At 39.7% G+C, this 27,805-nt stretch overlaps 1 protein-coding gene across 1 annotated transcript in view; it reads left to right on the plus strand.

Annotated features, from left to right (window-relative positions):
- The window catches only part of urb1 (URB1 ribosome biogenesis homolog), a 76,133-nt gene extending 48,328 nt beyond the window's left edge, over positions 1–27,805 (plus strand). Inside the window, exons 24-41 of the mRNA XM_026941402.3 lie at positions 297–552; positions 961–1,168; positions 2,943–3,117; positions 3,455–3,513; positions 3,645–3,835; positions 3,980–4,090; positions 9,374–9,437; positions 9,738–9,906; positions 10,553–10,658; positions 12,025–12,185; positions 12,297–12,408; positions 12,515–12,621; positions 12,757–12,900; positions 14,913–15,022; positions 15,185–15,382; positions 17,269–17,504; positions 26,295–26,864; positions 26,971–27,805. Coding sequence (XP_026797203.2) covers positions 297–552; positions 961–1,168; positions 2,943–3,117; positions 3,455–3,513; positions 3,645–3,835; positions 3,980–4,090; positions 9,374–9,437; positions 9,738–9,906; positions 10,553–10,658; positions 12,025–12,185; positions 12,297–12,408; positions 12,515–12,621; positions 12,757–12,900; positions 14,913–15,022; positions 15,185–15,382; positions 17,269–17,504; positions 26,295–26,864; positions 26,971–27,146 — 3,153 coding nt within the window. The 3' untranslated portion in view covers positions 27,147–27,805. The remainder of the gene's footprint in view (positions 1–296; positions 553–960; positions 1,169–2,942; positions 3,118–3,454; positions 3,514–3,644; positions 3,836–3,979; positions 4,091–9,373; positions 9,438–9,737; positions 9,907–10,552; positions 10,659–12,024; positions 12,186–12,296; positions 12,409–12,514; positions 12,622–12,756; positions 12,901–14,912; positions 15,023–15,184; positions 15,383–17,268; positions 17,505–26,294; positions 26,865–26,970) is intronic.

Here is a 27,805-nt window from a genome sequence, read left to right on the forward strand (position 1 = left end):
TTAATCATTTTGCATGAAATGGAGGGGTGTGTGAGAGACCATGTGAGATCCCACTCAGGTAGTTTAGAGAAAGAAAAGCCTAAATATAATGATGCAGAAGAAATCTACTTGAATCTACTTAAATTACTAGACTAGTAAAAATTTGTAATCGTGAAACCCCTAGTAAAAACTGACTGATCTTAAACACTGCACTTTTGAGAGCTACTTTCTATAAATAATACATTTAAAATGTAAAATAAAAGTATTTATTTTAAATAATTGTTACTAAAAGCATGTGGTGAATTTGTTTTTTATAGGTGCTGCACAGAGAGCCTGGCTGTGCAAAATTGATCCCCACTGATATTCTTCTCCACTGCCTCCAGTGCCATTCTTCTCTAGAACTTGCAGCCCTGCTGGTGCAGAACTGCTCCACTCACTGTCTAACATTTGAGCTCTGGTGCCTAGAACAGACTGACCTTGCACACATCACAGCACAGAACAGTAGCTTCCTTTCTCTGCTGAGCAGCTACCTTCAGCAAGTTACCACTGAAGACCCCTGCAGACCTAAAGACAGTCAGTACTACCACTCATTGTCAGATAAATTAACAGAACAAATGCTTACATTTTAATAAATTTTTTTCATTGATGTGTGAATATTCAGAATACATTAAGTATTATAGGAATTATTATAAGAATATATTTCAGTTATATTAAGTTCAGGAGCCTCATTTTTAAGAGTTAACTGTGTTAAACCATTTTAATTTATAAATCATCAGTGAATAAACTATGAGTGCCATGGACAAGTGGAACAGCAGAGCCCTCCCCTGACATCACTGTACAATGTCAACTGATAATTCTGGCTTACTGCAATGCTTTTCTGCATTCATGCTATTTAGAAATGTGTGCCCAGAACAAAAGTTTCATTTGTATAGAGCAATCTTTATTATTTCTAATTATGTCACTTTGTCCTGTCATGAGCAGTTCAAAAGGCAGTCCTGCAGATGCTGACCAAAGCTTTGTTGGCTGAGTTGTCAAGCTCAGTGCTACAGGTGGATGCTGATGTGCCTTTGGAACTGTGTGTGGAGCTCCTCTCCGGCCTCATCCCACTGGGAGCTATGGCTTCTGATCTCACTAAACTAATACGTGATTTGCCTGTCCTCCTTGAGAAACCAGAAACCAGTGACCAAAGGTAAGCTTGTTTAAACCAGAGACTCTACTTTTACACCGATCAGCCATAACATTAAAACCCCCTGCCTAATATTGTGTAGGTCCTCGTTGTGGTGCCAAAACTGCTCTGACCCGTTGAGGCATGGACTCCACAAGACCTCTGAAGTTGTGCTGTGGTATCTGGCACCAAGATATTAGCAGCAGATTCTTTAAGTCCTGTAAGTTGCAAAGTGAGGCCTCCACAGATTGGACTTGTTTGTTCAGCGCGTCCCACAGCTGCTTGATCAGATTGAGATCTGGTTGTCTTGTTCCTCAAACCATTCCTGAGCAATTTTTGCAGTGTGGCAGGGTGCGTTATCCTGCTGAATGAGGCCACTGCCATTAGGGAATACCTTTGCCATGAAGGTGTGTACTTGGTCTACAACAATGTTTAGGTAGGTACGTGTCAAAGTAACATCCACATGAATGCCATGACCCATGGTCTCCCAGCGGAACATTGCCCAGAGCATCACACTGCCTCCAATGGCTTGCCTTCTTCCCATAGTGCATCTTAGTGCCATCTCTTCCCCATGTAAGTGACAGAGAGGCACCCCGCTGTCCACATGATGTAAAAGAAAATGTGATTCATCAGTTCAGCGTGGGCACCCATACCTGCTATGCACTATGTGTACTGAAACCTTTCTATCATAGCCAACATGATCTTTTTCAGCAATTTGTGCTATAGTAGCTCTTCTGTGGGATGAGACCAGATGGGCTAGCCTTCACTCCCCACACGCATCCATGAACCTTGGACGCCCCTGACCCTGTCGCCAGTTCACCAGTTTTCCTTCCTTGGACAACTTTTGGTAGGTACTAACCACTGCTTACTGGGAACACCACACAAGACCTGTCTGACCCAGTCTTCTAGCCACAATTTGGCCCTTGTCAAAGTCACTCAGATCCTTACGCTTGCCCATTTTTCCTGCTTCCAACATATCGACTTCGAGAACTGACTGCTCACTTGCTGCCTAATATATCCCACCCTTTGACAGGTGCCATTGTAATGAGATAGGTGCCATTGTAATGAGATAGGTGAAGTGAATAACATTGATTATCAGTGGTTTTAATGTTATGGCTGATCAGTGTATATTGACTGGGAATGGTTGAATTGAGCAAGTCGTACATTCCAGGATGACAGTTGTGGGAGCCAAAACTTTATAGTGCCAAATCTGTGCGTGACTGGGATATTGGGACCAACTTGCAAATTCACCGGATCTCATGTACGCTTATTGTAGAGGCAAATTACCTTGCTAGCCCATTAAATGATTTAAACATCAGTTTAAAAATATATGTATTATTTTACACCCCAGATGCTTGTCTTTTTTGATAATCTATTAATAATTTATTAATGATTGATTTATTTAAAAACTGATTTCTTAATAATAGTTGATTTTACCTTTTTAAATTGATGAAATGAAATAGTTGTGCTTACTAGACTGTCCTTTCCAGATTCATGCACATATGAAGGCTATATTATGTAGTGGATTTTATAGTCTGGATCCTTTTATTGGGCTTGTCATTGAGGGAACCATTTCCAATTAAACACATAAGTCACTGTCAAGCAAACTACTGGGCAAAGTAGTAATTCTAAAAGAGCATGATCAGGATATGTCGATGATGCACATTTTCATGCAAATGTTTTTGTAACGATGTTGTAGCATGATCATTGCAACCCGTACTATAAAATGTATCCCTGCCTCATGCAGCTGGTTTTGCCAGTTATCTAGCTTTATGTCTAGTGAATGATTTTGCTTCAGGTGGCGGTTGGCAGACTTAATCACTGAGAAGCTGGCCTGTACACCAGAGCAAATTCAGTGGAGGAAATCTTTGCTCACTTCTGCCCTCCGTTGGTTGACAGCAACTTATAAGGAGCACAAGAAGCCACTTGTTAAAACTGAGGAGACCATGTTGCAGAGACTGAAGACACTGCTGGTGTGTACAGAACATGTTTCTTTGCATGTTCCATGTTATTGACACAGTTGGCAAATGCCAAATACCCAGTTCTTTTTACCAAGTTCCTTTTTCCAGTACAACAGTCCAGAACAATCCTGATCCTATTCCTTTATGGCTGTCAGTTTCTGCAGATTAATCATTGAATTAAGAATTGAACCTTTTAAAAAACTGTAACTATACTATACAACTTTGTGTAAGATTCACTATTCATAATATCAAAAACATTTATTTTGCAAAACACGGTGTTGATTTGTTTATTTTGAGTATAATGCAAATGTGTTTTTTTTTTTTTTTTTTTTTATTTGCATACTTCCAGATCTCTCCAGAGTATATTACAGATTTGGACTGGAACATCTTTGTTAAATCAGGTTTAAAGTGCGTGATTTTCTGAAGCTTTTACCATTAAAACTAATAGATCCGCTAACCTGGAATATTAACTCGTTGAAAATCACTTGTGGTTTTTTTTTTATTTTTTTTTTTTTATTTTTTTAAATAAATGTTTACAGATATCGCTACAAGGACAGAATGTTCCTGTGCACCCTGAACTCTTTGTTGGAGCCAATGTATAGAAGTGTGCTAACACCTAAAGGATTGTTACCCATAGAAACCCTCCACATGATGGTCACTAGTCACTCTCTCTTCTTGCCCACAATGCTGGCGCCCCAGGATGACACAGACAGTAGACAGTACTCTAAGGGTAAGAATTGCTGCAATACTACATGGAGTGTATTACAGTCCTCAGCTCCAGTCCTGGAGGCCCTGTGCCTGTAGAGTTATGTAATTGTTGTATAGAATCATATAATATTTTATGGTCTCCCTTGGATTTCACTTTTTTTTTCAGAGGCACTGGTAACCCTTCTGCTCACCTTGGTAAAAAAATGTCCTGAGCTCTGCAAAAGCAATCATTTTCATGTTCTGCTTGGTGCTTATGGAGCTTCATTGAGCTATACAGGTAAATGTTTTGTGTGTATATGTGTTGTGTTACTGATAATGGATATAGTCCGTACAAAATTATAAAACAAACTGTTTGTATATCAGAAGATCTTACTCTTGAATGACTTATAAAACAGGTACAGTAACTTTACTTTTAAACCACCAGAATGTAACTTTTGGGAATTCTGGGACCCCTCTAAAATACACTATATGGCGAAAAGTTTGTGGACATCTGACCTGACTATCATGTGGACCTTCCCCAAACTGTTGCCACAAAGCTAAAAGCACAAAATTGTCTAGGATGTCTTTATAAACTATAGCATTATGATTGTCCTTTCACTGGAGCTAAAGTGTCCAAATCTGTTTCACTGTGACAATGCCCACAAAGTGACATGGTTTACCAAGGTTGATGTGGAAGAACTCGAGTGGCCCGACCTCAACCCCGCTGAATACCTTTGGGATGATTTGGAACACCGGCTGTGCACCAGGCCTTTTCACTTAACACAAATCCCTGCAACCACATTCCAAAATCTAGTGGAAAGCCGCCCCCGAAGAGTGGAGGCTGTTACAGCAGCAAAGGGAGGGACTAACTCTGTGTTATTGCCCATGGTTTTGGGCACATATGGGCGTGATGGTCAGGCATCCACATACAATTGGCTATATACAGTGGATATAAAAAGTCTACACACCCCTGTTAAAATGCCAGGCTTCTGTGATGTAAAAAAAATGAGACCAAGATAAATCATTTCAGAAATTTTTCCACCTTTAATGTGACCTATAACCTGTACAACTCAGTTGAAAAACAAACTGAAATCTTTTAGGTTAATAATGTGTTTGCATAAGTGTGCACACCCTTAAACTAATACTTTGTTGAAGCACCTTTTGATATTATTACAGCACTCAGTCTTTTTGGGTATGAGTCTATCAGCATGGCACATCTTGACCCGGCAATATTTGCCCACTCTTCATTGCAAAAACGCTCCAAATCTGTCAGATTGCGAGGGCATCTCCTGTGCACGGCCCTCTTCAGATCACCCCACAGATTTTCAATCGGATTCAGTTCTGGGCTCTGGCTGGGCCATTCCAAAACTTTAATCTTCTTCTGCTGAAGCCATTCTTTTGTTGATTTGGATGTATGCTTTGGGTTGTTGAAGTTCTTCTTCATCTTCAGCTTTCTAGCAGAAGCCTGTAGGTTTTGTGCCAATATTGACTGGTATTTGGAACTGTTCATAATTTCCTCCACCATGACTAAGGCCCCAGTTCCAGCTGAAGAAAAACAGCCCCAAAGCATGATGCTGCCGCCACCATGCTTCACTGTGGGTGTGGTGTTCTGCTGATGTGCAGTGTTCTTTTTGTGCCAAACATACTTTTTGGAATTATGGCCAAAAAGTTCAACCTTGGTTTCATCAGACCATAACACATTTTCCCACATGCTTTTGGGAGACTTCAAATGTGTTTTTGCAAAATTTAGCGGGGCTTGGCTGTTTTTCTTTGTAAGAAAAGGCTTCCGTCTTGCCACCCTACCCCATAGCCCAGACATATGAAGAGGGATTGTTGTCACATGTACTACACAGCCAGTACTTGCCAGAAATTCCTGCAGCTCCTTTAATGTTGCTGTAGGCCTCTTGGCAGCCTCCCTGACCAATTTTCTTCTCTTCTTTTCACCAATTTTGGAGGGAAGTCCAGTTCTTGGTAATGTCGCTGTTGCGCCACATTTTCTCCACTTGATGATGATGATCTTCACTGTGTTCCATGGTATATCTAATGCCTTGGAAATTCTTTTGTACCCTTCTCCTGGCTGATACCTTTTAATAATCAGATCCCTCTGATGCTGTGGAAGCTCTCTGTGGACCATGGCTTTTGCTTTAAGATGCGACTAAGTAGGAAAAGCCTACTAGAACAGCTGAACTTTATTTGGGGTTAATCAGAGGCACTTTAAATGGTGGCAGGTGTGTACTGACTCCTGTTTAACATGAATTTGAATGTGATTGCTTAATTCTGAACACAGCCACATCCCCAGTTATAAGAGGGTGTGCACACTTATGCAACCATATTATTTTGTTTTTTTATTTTTACTCGCCCGCCCTAAAAGATTTCAGTTTGTTTTTCAGATGAGTTGTACAGGTTATAGGTCACATTAAAGGTGGAAAAAGTTCTGAAATGATTTATCTTGGTCTCATTTTTTTACATCGCCAGAAACCTGGCATTTTAACAGGGGTGTGTAGACTTTTTATATCCACTGTAGTGTTGTTAATTCATTGGCGTTTGGTTAAAATGAGATTGGAACAAGACGCAAACCAAGGAATCGTTCTCTCTGCATAGTTCACCACTGCTTTCAGAATTGTACATTTGTTTGTTTGTCTGTATGTATGTATATGTACACTGTTCAGCCATAACATTAAAACCACTGACAGGTGATGTGAAGAACATGGATTGTCTTGTTACAATGGCACCTGTCAAAGGGTGGGATATATTAGGCAGCAAGTGAACAATTAGTTCTTGAAGTTGATGTGTTGGAAGCAGGAAAAATGGGCAAGCGTAAGGATCTGAGCAATACTGGCACAAGGCCAAAGCAACGATATCTGAGTGATAGGGACACAAGGCCAAAACAGCAGGTCTTGTGGGGTGTTCCTGGTGTGCAGTGGTTAGTAGTAGGTGGTCCAACGAACGACAGCTGAACCGGTGAACCGGCAACAGGGTCATGGGCGCCCAAGGCTCATTAATGCAAGGCTAGTCCATCTGGTCCGATCCCACAGAAGAGCTACTGTAGCACAAATTGCTGAAAAAGTTAATGCTGGCTATGACAGAAAGGTGTCAGACCACACAGTGCATCGCAGCTGGCTGTGTAGCCGCAGACTGGTCAGTGCACCCATGCAAGCTGGCAGAGGCAGTGTGATGCTCTGAGCAATGTTCTGCTGAGAATCTTTGTGTCCTGGCATACCACAGCACACCTTCAGAGGTCTTGTGGAGTGTCGTTGCCTTTATGGATCAAAGCTGTTTTGGTGGCACAAGGGGGACCAACACAATATTAGGCAGGTGGTGTGTGTATGTATGTATATACATACATACACTATATTACCAAAAGTATTTGGTCACCCATCCAAATGATCAGAATCAGGTGTCCTAATCACTTGGCCTGGCCACAGGTGTATAAAATCAAGCACTTAGGCATGCAGACTGTTTTTACAAACATTTGTGAAAGAATGGGCCGCTCTCAGCAGCTCAGTGAATTCCAGCGTGGAACTGTCATAGGATGCCACCTGTGCAACAAATCCAGTCGTGAAATTTCCTCACTCCTAAATATTCCACAGTCAACTGTCAGCTTTATCATAACAAAATGGAAGAGTTTGGGAACAACAGCAACTCAGCCACGAAGTGGTAGGCCACCTAAACTGACGGAGAGGGGTCAGCGGATGCTGAAGCGCATAGTGCAAAGAGGTCGTCGACTTTCTTCAAAGTCAATTGCTACAGAGCTCCAAACTTCATGTGACCTTCAGATTAGCCCAAGTACAGTACGCAGAGAGCTTCATGGAATGAGTTTCCATGGCCGAGCAGCTGCATCCAAGCCACACATCACCAAGTGCAATGCAAAGCGTCAGATGCAGTGGTGTAAAGCACGCCGCCACTGGACTCTAGAGCAGTGGAGACGCGTTCTCTGGAGTGATGAATCATTTCGGACTGCATTGTGCCGAGTGTGAAATTTGGTGGAGGAGGAATTATGGTGTGGGGTTGTTTTTCAGGAGTTGGGCTTGGCCCCTTAGTTCCAGTGAAAGGAACTTTGAATGCTTCAGGATACCAAAACATTTTGGACAATTCCATGCTCCCAACCTTGTGGGAACATTTTGGAGTGGGCCCCTTCCTCTTCCAACATGACTGTGCACCAGTGCACAAAGCAAGGTCCATAAAGACATGGATGACAGAGTCTGGTGTGGATGAACTTGACTGGCCTGCACAGAGTCCTGACCTGAACCCGATCCAGAGCCAGGCCTTCTCGACCAACATCAGTGTGTGACCTCACCAATGCGCTTTTGGAAGAATGGTCAAAAATTCCTATAAACACACTCCTCAACCTTGTGGACAGCCTTCCCAGAAGAGTTGAAGCTGTAATAGCTGCAAAAGGTGGACCGACATCATATTGAACCCTATGGGTTAGGAATGGGATGGCACTTAAGTTCATGTGTGAGTCAAGGCAGGTGACCGAATACTTTTGGTAATATAGTGTCTATTGGGATAAAGGACCTTTTTTGGTTGTGACTTGGTCTGACATTTGTGCAAAATTTTCAGCTTTTCAAAAAGAGTACCAGAAAATGAATGGTGTCATTTTCAGCACATATTCGGTTTCAGTAAAACTCAAACATGTGAGTGAGCTTCATACACATTTTATGAATAGCTGTAAAGTACTCAGTGCCTATGACCTGTAATTTTGAACATTTGCAGATACCTTTGACAAATTCTACAATAGACCGGTGATATAGTCGGGTCCATAAGTATTTGAACAGTGACACAGTTTTCATAATTTTGCCTCTGTACACCACCACAATGGATTTGAAAGGAGGCAATCAAGATATGATTGAAATGTAGATTTTCAGCTTTAATTCAAGGGGTTTATCAAAAATATTGCATTAACCATTTAGGTATTACAGTCATTTTTTTACATAGTCCTTCCATTTTCACAGGCTCAAAAGTAACTGGACACTTGACTGTTAAGCAGTTTCATGGCCAGGTGTGGCCTGTTTCCTCATTATTTCAGTACAAATTAAGGAGATAAGAGGATTGCAGTTGATTCCAAGTGTTGAAGTTGCATTTGGTAGCTGTTCATTGGAACTCTCAATATGCAATTCAGAGACATTGTTGATGCAAGTGAAGGAGGCCATCATTAGGCTGAAAAAATAAAGACTTTTCAGAGAGATAGCAAAAACTTTAGGAGTGGCCAAATCAACAATTTGGTACATTCTTTGTCTTTATGGACTTCACTTTGTGCACAGAGGCATCGTCATGATGAAATAGGTTTGAGCCCTTTTGAGCCCCCAGTCAAATGAAATCTTAATGCTACAACAAACAAAGGCATTTTAGACAATTGTGTGCTTACAGCTTTGTGGCAACAGTTTGGGTAAGGTCCACATATGAGTGTGATCAGGTCCACACACTTGGCCATATAGTTGATAGAAATTTTGGCACTCTTTCTGAAATAGAGAGTGCCTTGATAATGCAATATAAAGTTTCTTGTGTAGAGTTAAACTTGGGTTCTGAAGCTTGGGTAAATGTTGACTAATGGTTATTTGTTTCGCTTTTATGTTTACAGACCAGAAAATTTTACTGATGCTTAAAGAATATGAGAAGAACAACATGAGTTTGATGGAATTTCAGTAAGTCGGTTTTTGTCTTTAGGTCATGTGCGTAGGTATTGTTATTATTCCTACAATGCAGAACCATCAGGTATCAAATATACACTCACTGGGCACTTTACTAGGAACACTATACTAATTCTGAGTAGGGTCTCAGATCTGGTGACTCAGAAGGCCACTGAAGAACATAGAACTCATTGTCATGTTCATGAAACCAGTTTGAGATGCCTTTTGCTTTGTGACATGGTGCATTATCATGCTGGAAGTAGCCATTGACTAAGTTTACTTTGAATTTATATGTATTAATGTATGTATGTTCAGGTACTTGCTATGGGGTCATGCAGCAGTGGAGTACCATAAAGCACGGAAAAGCCTGGGTCCATCGCTATGGCATCAGCTCAGCTCTGAGTCACTTTTGGACCAACTGGTTGTTGACAGAATGTTAAATACTGTTGCACACTTTCCGTTACACCAGCATCTTATCCCACAGGTATCACACTGTCCAGCACCAGCACCTTATTCCACATAAACAGCATGCTTTTTACTACTTTTTAAAAAAAAATAATAATAATTTTAACTACAGGTAGCACCAATACACACACACTCAGAACAAACGTATCCATTTAGCCTGGATACTCCCAAATACCAAGTCATAGTTACCCATATTTAAACCTGTCTGACTCTTGATTCTATATGACAGTTAGTAGAATGCCTCTATTTTTGTTACTCCTAAACATTTGAACACCCCTTCAAAGTTATATTTTTGCTGTCAAATACCCCTAGGCAAAAGATACACTTACACCAGAATTATTTTCAAATATCACTTATAGCCAACACAAAGATACACACAAAGGTGCATAATTCACTTAACCAACCTTTAGCAATACTATACTTACTCATATTTAAATAGCCTGACTAAATTTCTCAGCATCTCCATTTAATGTGCACAATCAACCGACCTCACTCTAATACATACACATACAATTAAGAGGACAAAAATTTGTCCTCTTAATATCAATTAAGCTTTTGTTTGCCATTCGTTATTTGAAGTGAAGATGTTATTCCAAAGACTATACTAATAACTGAACAATCATGAGACAGAATTATTATTAGTCAGATGTTAATTTTTTTCTCAGAATGAAGAGTTGATTTCCATGGAAGAGAAAGAGGGCTCTCCAGATAAGATGTCTCTTTACGATCCTTCCTTCCTTATACCCTTGTTCAGCTATGTTGTCCGCCCAGGTAAACATCAACTGAACATCTCCATACAGTATAAAGTCTTAGGACAATCCAAAAGTTACTTATATTTTACTTATCAGTTTGTTCAAACATGTGTGGAATAATGATTTAATAACTTAATTATTAAATGGCACAACAGAAGTGTTTGCATATCGTTGTGAGATAGTGTGTACGAATCCCCACAATACCACATCCATCTGTGGCTGAGAGCCATGTGAACAATATTTGACATGCTCTCTCAGTGGAAGGGATGGCATACTCTCTACCCCGTCAGTTAGAATGACACCAGCCAATTGTGGACATCTGTGAGCTCATATGCGGAATAGGGAAGGTAGTATTTTCTAACGAGTGTTATGCTGCCCAGTGATGCAGGGCAGATCATCAAGAATGTTTGAACGGTTTGTTCATCTGTGGCCTCTTTAGCATTTTTTGCCATTTGGAAAATACTTCAGGATGCTTGTGGAGACCAAACTGTAAGTCATAGAGACATGAAACGTGTTACACGTAGTACTCCCTCCTGCTACTCAAACAAGTGAGATAAGCACAGTAGCTTTGGGTCATATCTCATGAACCATGTGCCATAGAGAAAAAATTATGTATTCTTTTTTCAGCTCATGTTTTTCACTGAATACAAACAGAAAGCTTCAAGGAGCATTAAACTCTACCCACGTAGAATTTGAGCTAAGATTTTTATGTGAGTCTTTTTTGCTACTCCCAAAATTTTTTTGCCTGAGATGATATTCAGACTGAGCATAACAAAAATTATCAAATGGATGCTGTTCAGTTCCAAATTTGACTGTGAAGTGTTGCTTCTTCCTACTGACACCAAATTTAATAAACATACACTACATAGTATTTAGGTTCATTCCAATTTTGATGCATGTCTCTCAATAGGGGGCGTTATAACATACAAATTTGTGTGGAAATGCTTGTCTGATTGAGGTGAAATTCTGTATGCTAGTTTGTTGTTTACTGTGCTTGGTTTAAAAAAACAACAAAAAAAAAACCATGGCTGCCGCTGACATTTGTTGGGGTTAGCGTCAGCCGATCATAACAAAACTTAAACGATATGTCCATCTAGCTACACTCTAGTGTTCTATGTAACCTCATAAGAATTGGGCACTAGATTGTGCTATTTGTTTTTCAATCTAAAGATAAGACTATGTCCTATTTGGACATTTGGAATGTTTGTAGATTAAAAATCAGAAATTACAGCTATATTTATAATTGTTTCTTATATATATATATATATATATATATATATATATATATATATATATATATATATATATATATATATATATATATATATTACCTCCCAAACGCAGTGGTCTTTGTTGTGTTTCTAACATGTCACCTTTCCTCACAGAGTCTGTGTTAGATTGCCGAAAGTTTGTATGCAGTCATGCTCTGGGCCTTACAGTAGTGGCCCTAAGCAGCTATGATCACAAAATGAGGGCTGCGGCCTACCACGTCCTAGGTTCCTTCTACCAACATTTGGAATCTGTTCATTTCAAAGAGAGAAAACAGGTACTCAGCTCAGCCCAATTGTAAAACTCCATTTGTACCATTGTACCAAATATTTGTTTGTTTCAGTTATTACAGCTGAATGGTAAGCGCATTGCTGTCTCCTTTCCCCAGCTGCTTTATTTGTTGGATACTCTCAGGAACGCGATTCAAAAGGAGAATCTCAGAATCTCTTTTATGCATGCTACGTACATCGCAAAAGTGGCTCAGCAGATTCTGAGACCTGGTCTGTTTTATTTCTGGAGCAATCTTATATTATTAGTTTACATACAGGCATTGTTATATAGATTTGATTTATTTGCTTACCCTCAAAACTGTCTACTTACTTATAGAGGAGCACATGTACCTGGTGATCAGTAGGTTTCTTTTGGGAACCCAGTATGTGGATCTCAAAAGGGTTCCAGACTTCTTCAGACTTTTCTATAGCTTTGATTTAGAGGTAATGCATTATCTCTTTGTTTATTTTTATTCTTTATTTTCTTTCTTCTGCTGTCATTACTTACTTTACTTAATTATCAAAAAAAATAGTTTGAAGCCATTGTCATGTTTTTGTCTCCTTTATTGTTTATTTCAGCATAAACTGGAGAGGGAGTGGCTGTTAAAAGTGCTGGAAGAAGGTATGAGAGATGGACTCTGCTATGAGCTATGTGAACAGCAGGGCATCTTCCAAACACTCATGGGTTTCTGTAGCAGCCCACTGTGTGACCAGCCTGTCCAGGTACACTTCACCTCTGCACTGGCTTTAAATGGAGCACCCTTTCAAAAAGTATGCATATATTAGGTTGTCTGTATAATATTTGGATCATTTTCTGGTTAGTGTGGCAGTGTGCCTCACTGTGTAAAATATTGAGGTCAGTGGTGTGAAGCAAGTTGAAGGCAAGCCTAGATTTTACCAGGGTGCAATCAGACATTCAAGAACAAACTTCCTTGGCACTTTGCGATTTTGCTCCTGCTCTCCAGGCCAACAACTTGCTCACAGGCCAAGTTGATTTTGGGAAGGTCCAAAAAGTCATCTATCTATCTATCTGTCTATCTATAACTTAATGCCTCTATTTAATTAACGGTCACTTTCAACAACCCTGCAGCCTGAAGTCACCTTATGTCTGGAAGATTGATATTCACTTAAAAATAAATGCATGTTTATAGCATGTTTCCTCATAAAATTGACATGCATTATGATCAGCCTTTTCCTGGTAACTACTGTATTATTTGAGAGATCCTACCCAAGCACCTGCATATTTAAACAACAGCAAATTGGTTATTAGAAAATAGGCTATTAATATTTTGATCATTTGTGCATTAGTTCTACAATGTATATGTTTTCAAAATGATGCAACTTGCAGCCAGTTTTATTAGGATATACCTGCTGTCATCAAGGCTGCGGGTGGGGTAAAAATCATGAAACAGTTTTACCTGTTGTAGATAGAATTTCATATGCATAGTACAAACACTTTACTGCTCTGCACTGATCCCACATTTTCGTCCATGATTACGGAAACCTACGACAGGTCATTTCACAATGTCATTTTGTGTTTTAGTCTTCAAAGTTAATCATGACCAAGTGTGATTTGAAGTTCAGATAAATGATGATACAAATTCTGGCACTAGATTCTGCCTACATAAGCAGAGGTGCCAAATCAGATATATTGGCTGAAAACTAAAGTAAGCTTTATTTCTTTTTTCAGCAAAAGCATGGGTCAGACAAAATGCAAGTAAAATTTGGTCAGTGGGAAACCTAGTTCACTGAAGGGAAATGGATATGGAACATGAAAGATGTGCATTTAGTTTTGGTATTGGTTACTTTTGTTTTGCTTTGGAAGAATCAAGTGGCTCATGTATCAAACCACTTCAGTTTACCTAGTATTTAAATCTACATTTCTATCAATCACAAAATGATGGACGCTTTGGTTGATATGGTTTACGTCACCTGCATTTTGACTTTATTGGGAGTCTAGAAGAAAAAGAAAGTAAAGTGAGCTATCTGGCAGGCTGTTTAAATTGACCATTATAATGAGCTGGTATAAAACCTCACACTTTATTTGTGCACATAAGCACAATATCATAATTCTAGTTTACTGTAAATAAATCCATTATACATTAATGTGATCATATCACTATGTGTGAAGCAAACATGAAACACAGGAGAAAATTCTTGATATACTCGCTCATGCTGTTAATTTACACTAGCTGTTCAGTCTGAGATTTTTATCATAGTGAAGGTTAAAGACACCACCTTGATCACTAATAGTGTGAAACTGACATTTTTTTTACAAAGCATTTTTCATCCATTTCTGTCTTAAACTTATTTTTAATGGACTGCACTTTAAAAAAAAAAAAAAAAAAAAAAAAAAAAAAAAAAAAAAAATAGAAGATGGAAGGACCTAGATGCAGTAAGGGAAATTTTGTTTACACCTTAATGTTTAAAATTTTATTGTTTATGCTTCAGAATTACTTGGAAACTCTTGATAAAGACCAACAAAAGAAATGTCACCATGTCTGATCACAACATCCCAGCAACATCAGCATTGGCCAGAAAGCCAGCTGACTCATAACACTATATACGCGCATGACACACTGTTAGCTCATGGGAGGATTATGTGTTATGAATACTGATATTTCAGTTTCAGGTTGAAAATTGCAAGTGGAATGAATACTTATGCAAGGGACTTTGTATGTAATATACATCATCTAGGTGTTGTTATCTTTATTATAAAACTGAATTTGTTGCAGATTCAGATTGTGAATGTTCTCTGGGAGACTGCTCATCTCCCCAAAGCATCCTATGACTTTAGCAAGGCTCATGGAATCCTAACATGGATATTACAACTCATAGAAAGGAGGTGAGTATGACTTCTACTTTTTTATATTTTCCTTGTGATTTTTTTAATGAACCAAGTTTTTTCCACTTTCAGCTCATATTCCCATCCACTTAGCAAAATTCTATTTAAAAAATGGAATAATAGTTGTCTGACTCATGATATATGACATTCTGTTTCTGGCAGGAATGTTGACAGAAGGATGCTGACCATTGTAATAGGCCTGCTCCATACTCTGTGGTTCTCTAACCTTGGCAAGACCAACAGTAGGGTGCAGTGGGGCAGTAGAGCAGACATGCAACTAAACAGTTTAGGCAAATGCCTTCCTTTTTCACTTATCAATGACTTCCTGTGTGCCCTGCTCTCAGTCATTAGACACCTCAGGTAACTACATTCCGTCAACCAAATGTTGACTACTTCAACAGAACATAAACAGTTATGCTGCTTACATTGCTTCCAGAACTGTGAAGTTAGTGTTGCAACCAAGAACAGATCATTTTTACATGCCACATGCTTCAGCACTCCATGGTTCTGTTCTGTGAGCTTGTATGGTCTACCACTTCGTGGCAGAGCTGCTCCTAGCACTTCCATTTTCATAGCACTAACAAGGCAGAAATTTTGACAAAGTGAATTCTTGTGGTGGTTGCATCCTATGACAGTGCCACGTTGAAGTCACTGAGCTCTTCTGTATGAGCCATTCTCCTGCCAGTGTTTGTCTATCTAGATTGCATAACTGTATGCTTGATTTTATACGTTAGCCATGGGTGTGGCTGAAATAGCGGGACCCAGTTATTAAGGGGTGTCCACATACTTTGTAATGTATATACTTACATTTGAAAATCAACAAATGGAATAAGCACAACAGGGAGGGAAAAAATGTTATATGTATTAATATATAAGAAGACATGAGTTGTTGTACTTGGCATTGATATATAAATGGTGGTATATATTTTGGTGTTATGGATGTGTTACTCAGTTGCACATTTGAGTGTATATAAATGTGAAGGTGAGAACATGGAAAACACAGGTTTTAAGCAATATAAACTGCAAGACATGCAGGTGTTTATTCTCAGTTTGATCCTTGGTGCACAGATGGCCTTGGTGGCCACAAGTTCCAGAATCTTGAGTGTTGAATTTCATTGGTTATTCACACTTTCATGCACACAAACTGACCACCAAAGAAATGGCCTGTTTTTGTGAAAGTAGGTGTGTTTTGGCTGCCTGTTTTGCAAAAATATGCATCTGACAATTTGACAAAAGGCTAGACTTATTTCTTCTGAGATTATAAGCTGCATAATGTCTGTGAATAACCCTGTACTAGAAGGGCTGTATGTTGATGAGCATTAAAGCATTGGATTGTGCTGTTAGTTGTTAAAATCAGTAATATATGGAACACTCTGGGATTTTACTGAATTTCTCCATAGAAAAAGATTAGCTGAATGAGCACAAATGAAGAGAATGTTATCAACCTTAAGTGCACTCACTTCAAGACCTTACATTGCTAATGTTGTTCTTCTTTTGGCTGCTCCGTATGGGGTTGCCACAGTGGATCATTGGTCCACATATTTGATATGGCACTCCCCCCCTTTCCTGATGCAACACTTCCCAGTTTTATCTGGGCTTGGGACCAGCTTTTTAGGGCCTCGAATCGCTTCAAACTTGGTCAGAGTAATGTCGAGACATGGCTGATGTAAAATTGCGAAAGGATTCTTGATATTGTAGTGTTGCCATGGTAATTCCTCAAACGTTAATACTCTTTTAGGGTGTTTTTAGTATGCTTAAAATTTAATGAAAGTTGGCACACACATCAGAATTGTTGGCCGTAAGGCAAAAGCTAAGACAGGGGGCGTCTAGGGGGGTCATGTAGTGCCCCCTTTTGACTAAAGTGGTGGAGTCAGTTTCACCTACAGTCACCAAACTCGGTAAATATATTGTTCTCATCAAGCCAGACAACTTTCAAAATGGCAGTCATTAGCTCCGCCCAAAAGAAAGTTGGTCATTTTGGATTAAATGTGGATTTTTTTGAAAATTGCAGGCTCTGAATATTTAAATACACTTCCAAGGGGATTCATGCCATTCTCACCATGGGCTTAACCTAACAGATCAATGCAAAACAAGGCACTTGCTTCACTATGCATTGTTTTCATACACCTATCGGGTGGCGATGGCACCATAGTGCTTGGGCCCGTCATCGGTGCTTGCAGCTATATATGAAGTTTGTAGTTTGTAGTTATTCTGTACAACTGAGAGCTATCATTTGTTTTAATCAGAACTGGAGTGGAGCCATCTGACGTGGAAAGTTTTCTGCAGATGCTGGATTCTGTGTTGAAGCATCATGGCACAGCACTGAAAGGTAACAGAGATACAAACTGGCTGCATCCCCAGACAATGTCCTGCTCAGCTGCACTCACCCTGCTTCACTGCTGGGGAACACTGGCCTCTGATACCACACTACTCAGTTGCCTTCAAGACCTTTTCAGCATGCACAGCATTAAAGTACTGCATGGTAAGTGTTTACCATGCACCCTTGTTTTTTTCAATTTTGCAATTACAGTCTGAGCTTTATCAGAATTTATGGTGATTGTTTTGCACTTGGCCAGCACAGCCTCTTGTTAAGAGTCACAAACTATTTTCTTTCCATGCATGCACACGCGTTGCTTGGAAAGCAATATTATACTCTACAGTGCATCATTAGTGGCTCATGGTCATAGATTTTGTAGAATGACATTAATAACAACATAGCCTTAAACAGAACTAGGTTTGCATGTCCTGAAGGAAATATACAGTGTGTGAAAAGAGCCAAAAGAAAGTTGACATCTGTTCCTATGGACATTCTACGACTGCGTACAGGCACTTAAAACCTGTACGTTCACCAGCAATTCATCATTAAACTTACAAAAGAGTAGCTCAGAAGTCTCCTACTTTGATCTTTTTTCAACTATATTCTGTATTTTCAGGTATTTTTTAAGAAAAAGGCAGATTGCACAATTTTCATGGACTCACTAATTGAATCATTTGGACGGACCATTGAGACTTTGTATTTAAAGACCCTTCAGAAAGTAATGAGACTCAATAAATATAACTATGAAAACAAAAAAACAACACTAAGAAGTACAACAGATGTAAGCCAAAAAAAAGGGCTACAGTCTTCCTGTAATTGGCTGTTCTTGATATTGTGTAGTATGTAGGTAGTCACTGACATAAGTGATAAGTGGTGCCAAGATAGAATTGAATTCAGCAGTTCTGTTTTTGAATTCGTATGTAGATTTAGATCGCAATCGAGCAAGCCAGAGGTGACAGTGGCAAGGAAAAACTCCAAGATGACATGAGGAAGAAACCTTGAGAGAAACCAGACTCAAAAGGGAACCCATCCTCTTCTGGGTGACACTGTAGTGGGATTATAAATCATTACTCCTCCATAGCTGTAAACTTGATTTTGCCTTTATACACCACCACAATGGATTTGAAATAAAACAATCAAGATGTGATCGAAATGTAGACTTTCAGCTTTCAGGTTCCACAAAAATATGGCATTTACCATTTAGGAATTACAGCCATTTTCAACAAAGTACCTCCATTTTCAGGGGCTCAAAGGTATTTGGGCAAAGTGACAATTGTAAATATAACCATAATTTTAATACTTGGATGAAAATCCTTTGCAGTCAATGACTGCCTGAAGTCTGAAGCCCATGTACTCAAAACTCAAATTCTGAGTTTCCTCCCTGGAGATGCTTTGCCAGGCCTTCACTGCAGCCACCTTCAGTTGCTGCTTGTTTGTGGGTCTTTCTGCCTTCAGTCTTGTCTTCAGTAAGTGAAAAGCATGCTCTATTGGGGTGAGATCACGCGACTGACTTGGCCGTTGAAGAATATTCCATTTCTTTGCCTTCAGAAAGTCTTGAGTTGCTTTCACAGTATGTTTAGGGTCATTATCCACCTGCCCTGTGAAGCGGAATCCTATCAGTTTTGTAGCATTTGGCTGAATGTGAGCAGAGAGTATAGCCCTATACACCTCAGAATTCATCTTGCTACTTCTGTCAGCAGTCACATCATCAATAAACACCAGTGAGCCCATTCCATTGGCAGCCATACATGCCCATGCCATAACACTGCCTCCACCATGTTTGACACATGATGTGGTATACTTTGGATCATGAGCTGTTCCTTTCTTTCGCCATACTTTTCTCTTTCTATCATTCTGGTACAAGTTAATCTTGGTTTCATCAGTCTAAAGAATCTTATTCCAGAACATGGGAGGCTTTTTTAGATGTTTTCTGGCAAAGTCTAATCTGGCTTTCCTGTTCTTGAATGTTACCAGTGGTTTGCACCACCTTGTTGTAAACCCTCTGTATTTACATTCTTAAAGGCATCTCTTCATTGTCGATTTTGACAATGATACGCCTACCTTCTCCAGAGTATTCTTGACAACTAAAGTTAGGTCCAAATACTTCCGGCCCTAACTGATATATGTATGTATATATATATGTGTGTGTGTGTGTGTATATATATATATATATATATATATATATATATATATATATATATATATATATATATATATATATATATATATACAGTATATATATATATATATATATACAGTATATATAATGTGTGTGTGTGTGTGTACACTGATCAGCCATAACATTAAAATCACCTGCAGGTCCCCACTGTGCTGCCAAAACAGCTCTGACCCATCGAGGCATGGACTCCACAAGACCTCTGAAGGTGTGCTGTGGTATCTGGCACCAAGACGATAGCAGGAGATCATTTAAGTCCTGTAAGTTGCGATTTGAGTTAGCGCCTCCATGGATCGGTCTTTCTCCAGCACATCCCACAGATGCTTGATTGGATTGAGATCTTGAGAACTGGAAGGCCAATTCAACACCTTGAACTCTTTGTCTTGTTCCTCAAATCATTCCTGAACAGTTTTTGCAGCGTGGTAGGGCACATTATCCTGCCACTGCCATTAGAGAATACCATTGCCATGAAGGGGTGTACTTGGTCTACAACAATGTTTAGGTAGGTTGTACGCGTCAAAGTAAGATCTGCATGAATGCCATGACCCAAGGTTTCCTTCCCCAGGTAATTGATGCACATGCCCCACCCCCCTACCCCCCATCTACATGATGTTTAAAAAAAATTGCTCCGTGGTCCTGGTGCTCATCCCTGCCAATGGGCACTCTGCCTGATCTCCAGCTATGCAGCCTCACACTGCGATTTACTGTGTTCTGACACCTTTCTATCATAGCCAGCATTAATTTTTTCAGCAAATTTGTGCTACAGTAGCTCTTCTGTGGGATCAGACCAGGCAGGCTAGCCTTCGCTCCCAATGCTCATCAATGAGCCTTGGGCGCCCATGACCCTGTCTCCGGTTGTCCTTCCTTGGACAACTTTTGGTAGGTACTAACCACTGCATACCGGGAATACCACACAAGACCTGCCGTTTTGGAGATGCTCTGACCCTTCTAGCCTTCACAATTTAGCGCTCAGATACTTATGCTTGCCCATTTTTCCAGCTTCCAACACATCAACTTCGAGAACTGACTGTTCACTTGCTGCCTAATGTATCCCACTCTTTGACAGGTGCCACCGTAATGAGATTATCAATATTATTCACTTCACCTGTCAGTGGTTTTAATGTTATGGCTGATTGGTGTTTAATTACCTTTCACTGATGAACTTTCTGCCATCTTTAATTTTCTTTCTTTTTTTGTTTTATTTTTTAAAGCAACTTCATTCTCAAACTATTCCTAGGCGATTTATCTAATCAACATAAAATATGAAATCTATCATGTAGATAGGTTGCTAACAAAAACATACTGAAACAAGTTTGATTGGCCAGACTGTTTGGCCACTACAGGTCATTGAAATTTTGGGCCATGGCATGTATGCACTAAAATAGCTGTATTTTTTCAATGCATGGTCAGTAGGACACTCTGGCAACATAACAATTGGTGTGTGCACTTGTGCATGCGCGTGTGTGTTTGTTCCTTTCAGGAACCACTGAGTGTTGAGTTTATTTAGTTTACTTAATGGTTGGTTAGTTTACTTACCTTCAGACAGGTGCATTGTGCATTGTGTGCATACGTATTAATTAAGTATGACTGCGCTATTTTCATTGTTGTTTCACTTTAATTAAGATAAGATAAGATAAAAACTTTATTAATCCCCGAAGGGAAATTCAGGTGGTCTTGTAGATAAGTAAGAAAGAAAGTAGTAAGAGTAGTAAAAAGTAGTGAGAGTAATAGAAATTAGTGAGAGTAGTAAAGTAGCGAAGTAGTAAAGTAATGAGAGTAGTGATTAGTCATCTGCCATTGGCTAAGGTGTTGTAGAGCCTGATGGCAGTGGGGATGAAGGATCTCCTGTATCGTTCAGTCCTGCAGCGCACTGAGGTGAGTCGTCCACTGCAGCTGCTTCTCTGGTCCATCGTGGTGTTGTGTAGGGGATGGTCAGGATATTCCAGAATGTCCTCTAGATTTTTCTGTGTGCATCTCTCCACCACGGCCTCCAGTGATTCAAACCTCATTCCAGTCACTGAAGAAGCTTTTTGCACCAGTTTGTCCACCCGCCTTGCATCCTTCTGCTTTATGCTGCCTCCACAGCAGACTGCAGTGTAAAACAGCACACTTGCTACTGTAGTTTTGTAAAACATATGTAGCATCTTCCTGCAGATGTCGAAGGACCTAAGCCGTCTTAGGAGGAAAAGCCGTCTCTGCCCTTTTTTATATTGTACATCTGTGTGAAGTGACCAGTCCAACTTATTGTCCAGGTGCACATCTAGATATCTGTAGGCTGGCACCACTTCAATGTCCGCACCATAGATGCTGACTGGATAAGGAGGGGGTTTAGCCCTTCGAAAATCCACTACCATCTCCTTGGTTTTAGAGGTGTTTACTAGGAGGCAGTTTTTGTGACTCTGAAGGATTTTATCAGGGCTCTGTACTCCTCTTCCTGACCATTCCTGTTACATGCAACAATCGCAGTATCATCAGAATACTTCTGAATGTGGCAATACTCAGAATTGTAGGTGAAGTCCCCTGTGGAGCCCCTGTGCTGCTTAGAACTCTACCAGAGATGCAGTTCCCCAGCCTGACAAACTGTGGCCTTTCTGTCAGGTAATCAGTGATCCAGGAAACAAATGAGAGGTCAACCCCCAACCCTTTCAGTTTGTCTCTAAGGATGATTGGTTGGATGGTATTGAATGCACTCGAAAAATCAAAGAACATAATCCTCACGTAACTTGCGGGTTCTTCCAGATGAGACAAAACACAGTGACACATGTACAGGACAGCATCATCCACACCAATGTGCTCTCTGTAAGCAAACTGCAGGGGATCCATTGCGTATTTAACCTTGAGTCTTAGTAGGCGCAGAATCATCCTCTCCAGAACCTTCATAATGTGGGATGTGAGAGCCACCGGCCTATAGTCATTTAGTTCAGCTGGACACTTTACTTTAGGTACTGGAACTATACAAGATGTTTTCCACATAGCCGGGACCCTCCCCAATTTTAGACTCAGGTTGAAGATCCTCTGCAGAGGCTCACACGGTTGAGCAGCACAGTCCATAAGCAGTCTAGGACAAACACCATCTGGGCCAGCTACCTTCCCACGGCACAGTCTTTGTAACTGCAGCCTCACCCCTGTTACTGTGACAGATGGTGGAGCATGCTCAGGTGAAGGAGGAGGCAAAGCTGCAGGGGTGGAGATGCACACAGGTGTAGGCAAAGGAGTTACAGAGGAGTTATTTGTAACAGTAAAATCAAACCTATTGAAGAACTTGTTGAGTTCATTGGCTCTGTCCACATCACCCACTGGTGCCTGGTTGTTCTTTTTTTTGTAGCCAGTGAAATTGTCAATTCCCCTCTACACTTCTCTGATGTTATTCTGCTGTAGGTCTTTCTCTATTTTGTTTTTGTAGTCCTCCTTAGCCTGCTTCAATTTCCTCTTCAGCTCATATTGGACATGTTTGAGTCTTTCTTTGTCTCCATCTTTAAATGCCTCCTTTTTCTGGTTAAGGATAGCCTTGATGTCACCACTGATCCAGGGTTTGTTATTTGGGAAACATTGCACAGACTTTGTAGGTATAATAGTGTCTCTACAGAAGTTGATGTAATCCGTGAAGCAGTCAACCTGTCTGTCAATGTCCATGCTGTTCCCTTCTACTCCCAGCAATACGTTCCAGTCTGTACATTCAAAGCAGTCCCTTAGAGACTCAACAGCCTCAGGTGTCCATTTCCTGAATGAGATGGTGGTTGCAGGTTGCTTCAGTACACAGGGTTTATAACAGGTCCGCAGTAAGACCAGGCTGTGATCTGACCTGCCAAGTGGTGGTAAGGCAGTAGAGGTATAGGCCTCCTTGACACTTGCATATAGTAGATCCAGTGTTTTACCTTCTCTAGTAGGACAGGTGACAAACTGGTAAAATCCAGTCAGGTGTGAGGTGAGAGTCACATGGTTAAAATCTCCTGATATTATAATGAGGGCCTCAATGTTGAATTTGTATCCTGGCAACAGTCTCATGGATGACTTCACAAGAGACATTAGCATTTGCTCTTGGTTGAATGTAAACAAGTATTGCGATGATACTGTATGACTGAATTCCCTGGGAACATAATATGGTCTGAGACCAACTGCCAAAAGCTCAATGTCCTGACAGCATATCCTCTCCTTGACAGTAATATGACCAGGGTTACACCATCTCTTGTTTACAAATAAAGCAAGTCCTCCACCCTTTGTCTTGCCACTTGCCTGAGCATGTCTGTCTGCACGTACCAGGGTGAAGTTAGGCACATTCACACAGGAGTCTTCAATGTTTTGATTCAACCAGGTCTCAGTAAAACACATCAGGCTACACTCACGAAATTCTCTCTGGGTCCTATCCAGTGCTTCCAGCTCCTCGCTTTTGTTCACTATAGAGTTGACATTCCCCATGATGATGGATGGTAGGAAAGGTTTGTATCTCCATCTCCTAGCCTTTACTTTAGCACTAGCTCGACATCCACAGTGAGACCTCTTCAGCTCAGCTGGAATAGGGTGATGCACTCCAGATTTACTCCGTTGTAGTAAAAGGAGGTCATTCCTTGTGTAGATTCTTCTTCCCATAGCAATATCCATAGGTCAATAAGCAAATATAACAGTAGTTGTCAAAAATATGTCAAAAGAAAAAAACTTTGAGGAGCTACGAGACTTTGCTGCCAACTGTTCGGCGTGAAATTCTGAAATTAAGCCGAATGCATAATATGCTGATGTTGGGGTGATGTATTTGGTTATGCTTCTGGCATTAGTATGGTTGTTACGGTGAATTAAGCCATTACTTCCTATTTAAATTGTAGTGTTGACTTAAAGAATATAAATGGATGTATTTTTATGGCTTGTGATATTGTAGTTTATGTTTAATTAATATAGAGCTGGGCAGTTCATAGCTAGTGCATGTGCACTGGGTCAGGACCTCATGTCTGAGAACAATCTGTATTCACCCACTTGGAATGCAGTGCTTATTACAGAGAATGTTATAGAGATCATTTAGTTCATTAATTCATATTTGCCTGAACCTGAGACATAAGGATGCTGTGGTTGAAGAAAATATGACAAAATGTACACAACTGCATGCAAAATAAAGTCTTAATATAAGTTTCCAGATTTTAACCATTTTTACGTCCTAGGTAAATGTCTGACGAAAATGCTGATCACAGTCTGTATCTGACTCGAAATGTCTGTCTGATGCCCATCGCATTATCAGTCCAATCTCACAGTTAAATTAACTGCAAGTAAAAATGCTGCAAATCAGCATTTTTTCACAAATGGAACTCATCATGACCCAAATGTTCCTGCACAGAACACAGATACCGATTTTGATTGTAAAGTAATTGAACATGCGTAAGTGTTTGAGTCATGATGTGCTCTTTCAATACAGTGCTCATAGTTCGTCTTACAGATTTCAGTAGGGGTGAGATGAGAGTCAAATAACTGTTTCTCAGACTTTTCTCAGCCAATCACATTGCAGCACACACTTCACAGTTTTAGCATTAAACTACTGTCACCAAATTTTAATGGTGTGTTTATCAATGTTTGCTTTAGTGTTCTATGCAACTTGGTGAGAACTAGCTACCTGTGGTGCGATCTGCCCATGGTGCTTGGCCCCTGCAGATCACAGATATATTTATTATTATTAGTAGTAGTAGTAGTAGCAGTATTATTATTATGCACTAAAAAGACTGCAAGTCATAAAGGCACGAAACCTGGCCAGTGTGTTATTAATTTGCTGACCTTTGACCTTTATCTTAAGAACCATGAGGTGTAGAGACAAAATTATTTTTCCTCTGATTCCTTGGCTAATTACAAATGTCATCAACAACACATACCAGCCCATCCTAATGGGTAGGAGTGTGGTTTATCTAATAGCTGCATGGATTCACATGAAACTTAAAAGCCATTTTCAGAACAAGGTGAGCAGGTGAACAATGTTTGTGGTATGATCATTCATAGGGGGCAGGGTTAAATTTAAATGAAATGTTTTTCAGGAACAAGCTGAAAATTTTTCAAGCTGAAAATTTTAATACTGAACCTTTGTTCTAATCTGTAAGTGGTCAATGACCTCATAATGACCTGATTGCTTAAGAAAACATGGCGCCATTGGCCAGTCAGCCTTGAATAGGCATTTGATAGGGTGGACATCAAGCTATTGTAACAAAATTTGAATTGTATGTTCTTCTAGGAACCCTGTAGTTCCCTATTTAATGTCACTTGAATTGGCCACTTGGAGGTGCAACTAATTCCTTGACATCAGTTTGCATTCCATAAAAAGTTGCATTTTGACCATTTAGCCCTGCATATTCACATTTAGGTTAAATTGCATAATATGTGAAACCTACTTTTGTCCCAGGATTTTTGGAGCATTTTCACAAAAGTGGTGTCACAATACTCTGAACAATCACCAAACTTGAACAGAATGTTCATCTGTGGTTATGGGGGTGGTGATTTGAGGGGTCTACTTTTGGACTGGCCCCACAGATAGCTGCTTGTTGCTATATCCTTTGTCTCTTTTTATGATTTATATTAAAATTCACAGGTTAATAGTTCATTTACTTTTAATTATTTTAGATCATCTGTAAATTGTTTTATCACATGCTTTACCATGAATGATTTTCCAATTTGAACATGCTATATATTATTATTATTAATAATAACAATAACAATAATAATATTAATAATGCTATTGTTATGGGTACTATTCTGTAAGTATCAACTGTAATATTCTTGGCTTTGTATGTAACTAAAATTAAATGTTTTCTCAGGAACATCGCAAGAGGGAGTGCAAGTAACAGTCCATTGCAAGGATAGACATACAGAGAAATATGTGCAGTCTTTGATGAAATGCAAACCCCTCTTGCTGAGTGTTCTCACACACTGGGAGCCATGGGCTATCCTACCTAATCAGTCTGACCAAAACCTTAACCCAGCAACTGTATCACCATCCAACAGCTCTTACCTTCATTCTGATAAAATGCCCAGTCTCATAACTGCAACTGCTCACATACTCATCAGATGGACCCTCAGGACTTTATCTGAGATGCCTTTTGATGAATACCGCACCTTTGCAACCTTGAAATGGTTGGAAAAAGTTATAGTGCCCCATGAAGCCTTTGCCAAGTCTTTGAAAACTGATGAAGCTGTGAGAGTTGACTTCTTAAGACTGTACCACCAGACATGTGTGTTCAAAGTGCAGGATCAAAGCACTTTCAGACTGGACACTCTTCAGCTTTTCAGCACAATTATGGTGCACTTGTTAGAGGTTGAGAAAACTCTTCACACAAATGTGATAAAAGCATGCTTGCACTCACCTACCAATGATCTAGTTAAAAGAGGTAACTTTCACTCATACCTTTTTCTCATTTTTTTCCCTTTATGATTGATACTCCACTGTAATTTCTTTTTGTGTTTTTTTTTTTTGTTTTGTTTTTTTTTTTGTAGAAGCAGGTCTGAAGCTATTGTCCTTGTACCTTCCCGAGATCTGGAGTGGAGCCAAGGTGCCTCAGCTACTCCTGACGCATGCCCAGCTGATAACAAGAGGGAGAAAGAACTCCCAGAAGCCGTCAAGAACACCCATCATGGAAATTTGTGAAGACATTCTGTCTGCTGTGGACTAATCCAAGTTAATTTGAAATCATAAATACTTTGCAAGACCTTGGAGCTAAAAAGGGTTTTGTAAAGAACCATGTAGAAAGACTACAACTGTATGTGACTTTGAATTTAAGAATATTGGTAGAATCCATTACATGCATAACCATATCAGTAAGTGAAGATGAGGTCATTTGAAGAGAGGAAATTGAAGATAATCATCCATGTTAATAACTGTGTGTGTTTAAACTGGTTTAGTAGGTTTGTATATATTTGTATACTTAAATCCATGCTTGGGGGACATGTCTAGCCACAACTTACAGGCAAATGATAAAGGATATTTTGGTATTAACTTGAAATAAGATTAACAAATTTGGAATAAAATTAGAAATTTTGGAAGGTAAAATAATTGAAGCCATTTAATTGTTTTCTTGACATGTTTAACTATGCTTTGGCTTTTTCTACATTTTAGCTTTTCCCCCAAGTCTGAGACTTCTGTCTTTTTCTTTGGAAACAAAAGTGAACTGTATATGGACTCATTGACTAATTGTGGGTGGATTTGTATCATGAGTTGGTGATGATTCATCTTGCAAATTAGAGTAGAGCCAATTGATATATCATTTGGCATAAAATCAGCTGATATAAATGTTCCCTGAAAATCTTTATTATTTTAAAAAACCTTAATCCA

The sequence above is a fragment of the Pangasianodon hypophthalmus genome, chromosome 21 (assembly GCF_027358585.1).
Source record: "Pangasianodon hypophthalmus isolate fPanHyp1 chromosome 21, fPanHyp1.pri, whole genome shotgun sequence".
Taxonomy (NCBI): Eukaryota; Metazoa; Chordata; class Actinopteri; order Siluriformes; family Pangasiidae; genus Pangasianodon; species Pangasianodon hypophthalmus.